This window comes from Populus euphratica, unplaced genomic scaffold, assembly GCF_000495115.2.
Source record: "Populus euphratica unplaced genomic scaffold, PopEup_1.0 scaffold12.1, whole genome shotgun sequence".
Classification (NCBI taxonomy): Eukaryota; Viridiplantae; Streptophyta; class Magnoliopsida; order Malpighiales; family Salicaceae; genus Populus; species Populus euphratica.
The window spans coordinates 1,159,394-1,163,429 of NW_011499858.1; the positions used below are offsets into that span (position 1 = coordinate 1,159,394).

At 38.4% G+C, this 4,036-nt stretch overlaps 1 protein-coding gene across 1 annotated transcript; it reads left to right on the plus strand.

Moving 5' to 3' along the window:
• The first annotated feature begins 396 nt into the window (after positions 1-396).
• Positions 397-3,539, plus strand: LOC105123947 (cytochrome P450 86B1). Its single transcript, XM_011023739.1, has 2 exons — positions 397-1,860; positions 2,832-3,539. The coding sequence occupies exons 1-2, from the start codon at positions 568-570 to the stop codon at positions 3,237-3,239; spliced, it is 1,701 nt and encodes a 566-aa protein (XP_011022041.1). The 5' UTR covers positions 397-567; the 3' UTR covers positions 3,240-3,539.
• Positions 3,540-4,036: the final 497 nt, after the last annotated feature.

A 4,036-nucleotide genomic window follows, 5' to 3' on the forward strand; every position in this document is an offset into this window, starting at 1 on the left:
AAGTGGTTGGATTTGATTTTGGTAGGCCCTTTTCAAACTTATTCAAGTTGAAATTTACAAAATCTAAAACCAAAATCCAGAAAATCCACAGGTTCAAGTTGCCTAGACTAACTACAAACATGGAGATGGCTGCTGGTGACCAGAATCTACGTGCTCATCAACCCTCTCTTTTTTTTTTTGTGATAAGTAACTTGCAATAGTGAAGCTGGGAAAAAACTAGAGTAAATAGTTGAGTTTAGGTTATCGGTCACCAACAACTTCCTAGCCTCCAAAAGTTCTTCTTCCCTCGTAAGAGTTTCAACCCTATTTGTGACACCATTCGCTGGAGGCCAAAAATATTCCATTTCAAGAAGATAAAAGGAACGGCAACAAGGCGAAAACCATCCAATGCAATGAGAGGTGGGAGAATTATTCAGTTTAGTCACGTAAAAAAGCAGCAGGAGCCCACACATATTCAGCTCACCAATTCATACCTATTGAGCCAAGAACAGCACGCAAAGAAAACACAAACAGATTGCTCCCTTATAACACATGACCTCCTGATATAACTACAGACAACCATATCATATGTACAATAGTCCTATTCCCCATCATCCGAACACCATGATCAGCCCGAAGAACAACAGCAACAACCTCACCTCCCTTTCCTCCTCCTTGTCCAGTGATATTGCCGGAAACTTCATTTCGCCGCGACTGTTTTTCTTGCAACATATTCAAGTTTTAGAGCTCCTCCTTGCTATTGTGGTCTTCATCGCTATTCATTCTCTAAGGCAGAAAAGGCGTTGTGGACTGCCCGTATGGCCAGTTCTTGGCATGCTACCATCTTTGGTGTCTGGCCTTCATTGCAACATGTATGAATGGATTTCCGACGTGCTTTGTGATCAAAATGGGACTTTTAGGTTCAAAGGTCCATGGTTTAGTAGCCTCAATTGTGTAGTGACTGCGGACCCAAGAAATCTTGAGCATCTTCTCAAGACCAAGTTCCCCAATTACCCTAAAGGCCAATATTTTCGTGACACCGTGGGTGATCTTCTAGGTGGAGGAATATTCAATGCTGATGATGAGAAATGGCAAAGGCAAAGAAAGACAGCAAGCATTGAGTTTCATTCAACAAAATTCAGGCAATTAACTACTGAGTCATTGCTTGAACTTGTCCATTCTAGGCTCTTGCCAGTTCTAGAAAGCGCAGTGAACAACTCGATGTCGATTGATATACAGGATATTCTACTGAGGTTAACATTTGATAATGTTTGCATGATAGCATTTGGGGTTGATCCAGGATGTTTGCGTCCAGGTTTGCCTGACATACCATTCGCTAGAGCCTTTGAAGATGCAACAGAAGCTACTCTCCTACGTTTTGTTACACCAACATGCATATGGAAAGCTATGAGGTATCTTGATTTGGGGTCCGAAAAGAAGCTGAAAAGATCAATAAAAGATGTGGATGAGTTTGCAGAAGATGTCATAAGGACAAGAAAGAAAGAACTCTCTATACAGAGTGAGGATGATAAGAAGAAGCAAGGATCAGATCTTTTAACAGTGTTCATGGGATTAAAAGATGAGAATGGAAAGCCATTTTCAGACAGATTCCTGAGAGATATTTGTGTGAACTTCATTCTTGCTGGCAGAGACACTTCTTCAGTGGCAATGAGTTGGTTCTTTTGGCTTCTTGATTCACATCCAACGGTAGAGGAGAAGATTCTTGCTGAGATTTGCAAGATAGTTAGCGAGAGAGAAGAGTTGGACACCAAAACTCCATTAGTGTTTAGTCCACAGGAGATAAAGAAGATGAACTATTTGCAAGCTGCTTTATCTGAGGCCTTGAGGTTGTACCCTTCAGTGCCAGTGGACCACAAGGAGGTAATTAGCAGCAAACTTAGTTTTACCCAATACTCATATTTTCCTTTAACCATATATAGACAAGGATTATTCTCTTCCTTTATCTCTAGATTAATTGGAATTCATGTTTCTTGCATATTTTATCATTTAACATATCCTCATGCAATCTTATAGAATGGAAACATTTCTTAGAGATGTTGCATGTAGGAATTTTCTAGAGCATTTCTCCCCCTTGCAGATCTGGCATAATCACCCTTCAAGGCAAGCCTAATCTTTTCTTTAATTTGTAAGTAATGTACTTGCTATTGGACTGCACACCCAGTCATTGTCTAATTGCAAGGTTTATATTCAACCCATCAAAAACCTTCATGTAATATACCATAAATTCAAGCATATCTCTTCGAGAACCTAGCTTGTGTGAAATATGGACAGGTTCCTTGCTTGAAGTACGACAATTCTTGGTCAAAAACCTTCATGTAATATACCATAAATTCAAGCATATCTCTTCGAGAACCTAGCTTGTGTGAAATATGGACAGGTTCCTTGCTTGAAGTACGACAATTCTTGGTCAATTCCTTGGTGACCTGATAGTATGTTTGTGTAAAGTGGCTAAACCTTGTTTGGTGAGCATGAAATAACAGTTAAGTAACTCATAAAATAAGGAAAATTTCGAGGTCCTAGAAATAGGTGATTATTGAACCAGGGTCCCAGAGTTGTTGTCTTCTTGAAAAGAGAATCATTTTTTCTTACAACCCTCTTTGTAAGAGGATCTCTTCTACTCACACCACTTGCAAATTAAGGATATGAACACAACCTGAACAAATTTAATGCTAACCCCAGAATACTTGAACCGTTAACAAAGTATACTAGTTTTTTTTCCCCCCTCCAGGAGGCAAGGAAAAAGGTGAATGACAAAATACTGTTTCATTTTCTTTTGCTAGTTTGTAATCAATCACTCATTCAGATTCAATTTACGCTCCAATATCTTGCAGGTTGTCGAGGATGACATTTTTCCTGATGGAACTGTACTAGAGAAAGGTACAAAAGTGATCTATGCAATATATGCAATGGGAAGGATGGAGGCAATATGGGGAAGTGACTGTAGGGAGTTTAAGCCAGAAAGATGGATAAGAATGGTCGACGGACGATTCATGAGTGAATCAGCCTACAAATTCACTGCTTTCAATGGTGGTCCTCGACTATGCTTAGGGAAAGATTTTGCTTACTATCAAATGAAGTTTACTGTGGCATCAATCTTATTTCATTACCATGTGAAAGTAGTGAAAGATCATCCTGTTGTGCCCAAGCTTGCTTTGACAATGTACATGAAGCACGGGTTGAAGGTAAATCTAGTCAAGCGTGAGGAGTATATGCTTCAAGAATATCTTAATATCAAGTAGTAACGTCACAACAAGAACAGATGCTTATAAATATATTATTAGTAATGATATGTTCTTCCATTGTTTATGTGAAAACATCCTACTGTTATCTACAAAATTTATATGACTTGTTGAGATTTGAGAAAGTGTGGAAGGAAAAGATGGAGCATTTTTAGTTTAGGAAACTACACTTGATCAATAATGGATTTGGATTTGGATTGTTCTTAATACAATCCTTAATCTGAAGAATTATATTGTGTTGTGTTATTGCTGATGTATTCAAATAATAAATTACAAGTCGATTAGTAATTTCTTGTCACAGATTATGCATGTACGCGTGTATATTTTGTGTGTTTTCATGGTTGAATTTGGATCAAATCTATTTTTGATCACTAGAAGACCAAAACATTACACTGTTAACAGGTTAGAGTTGCATTATTTTACTTTTTCAAGTTTCAGAATATAGAATGTTTGACAGAGTAGTTAATTTACAACTTAAACAGAGCAGAGTGATAATATGACAAGGTAAGAGTTGTTTACCAAATGGAATCTAAAGGTATTGTTTTGGCCTGCAGTTGCATCCTTAAGCTTTCAGTGCTTACTGTGATCCAACTGACATTTTCAACTCTTCCTTATTAAGCCCTAAGCCTTACTGCCTTGGGATAAAGAAGTGAACTTTGCTCCAAGTTTTGGGGAAAGGAGGGGCACTTTCAGAGCAGTACAAGCACAGGGGGATAAAAAGGTTTCACGCGCCCTCACCATGAATAATAACTTAAACATTGAAGTTTAGGTTAGTTTAGGCCCAACAAGGCTCCTGT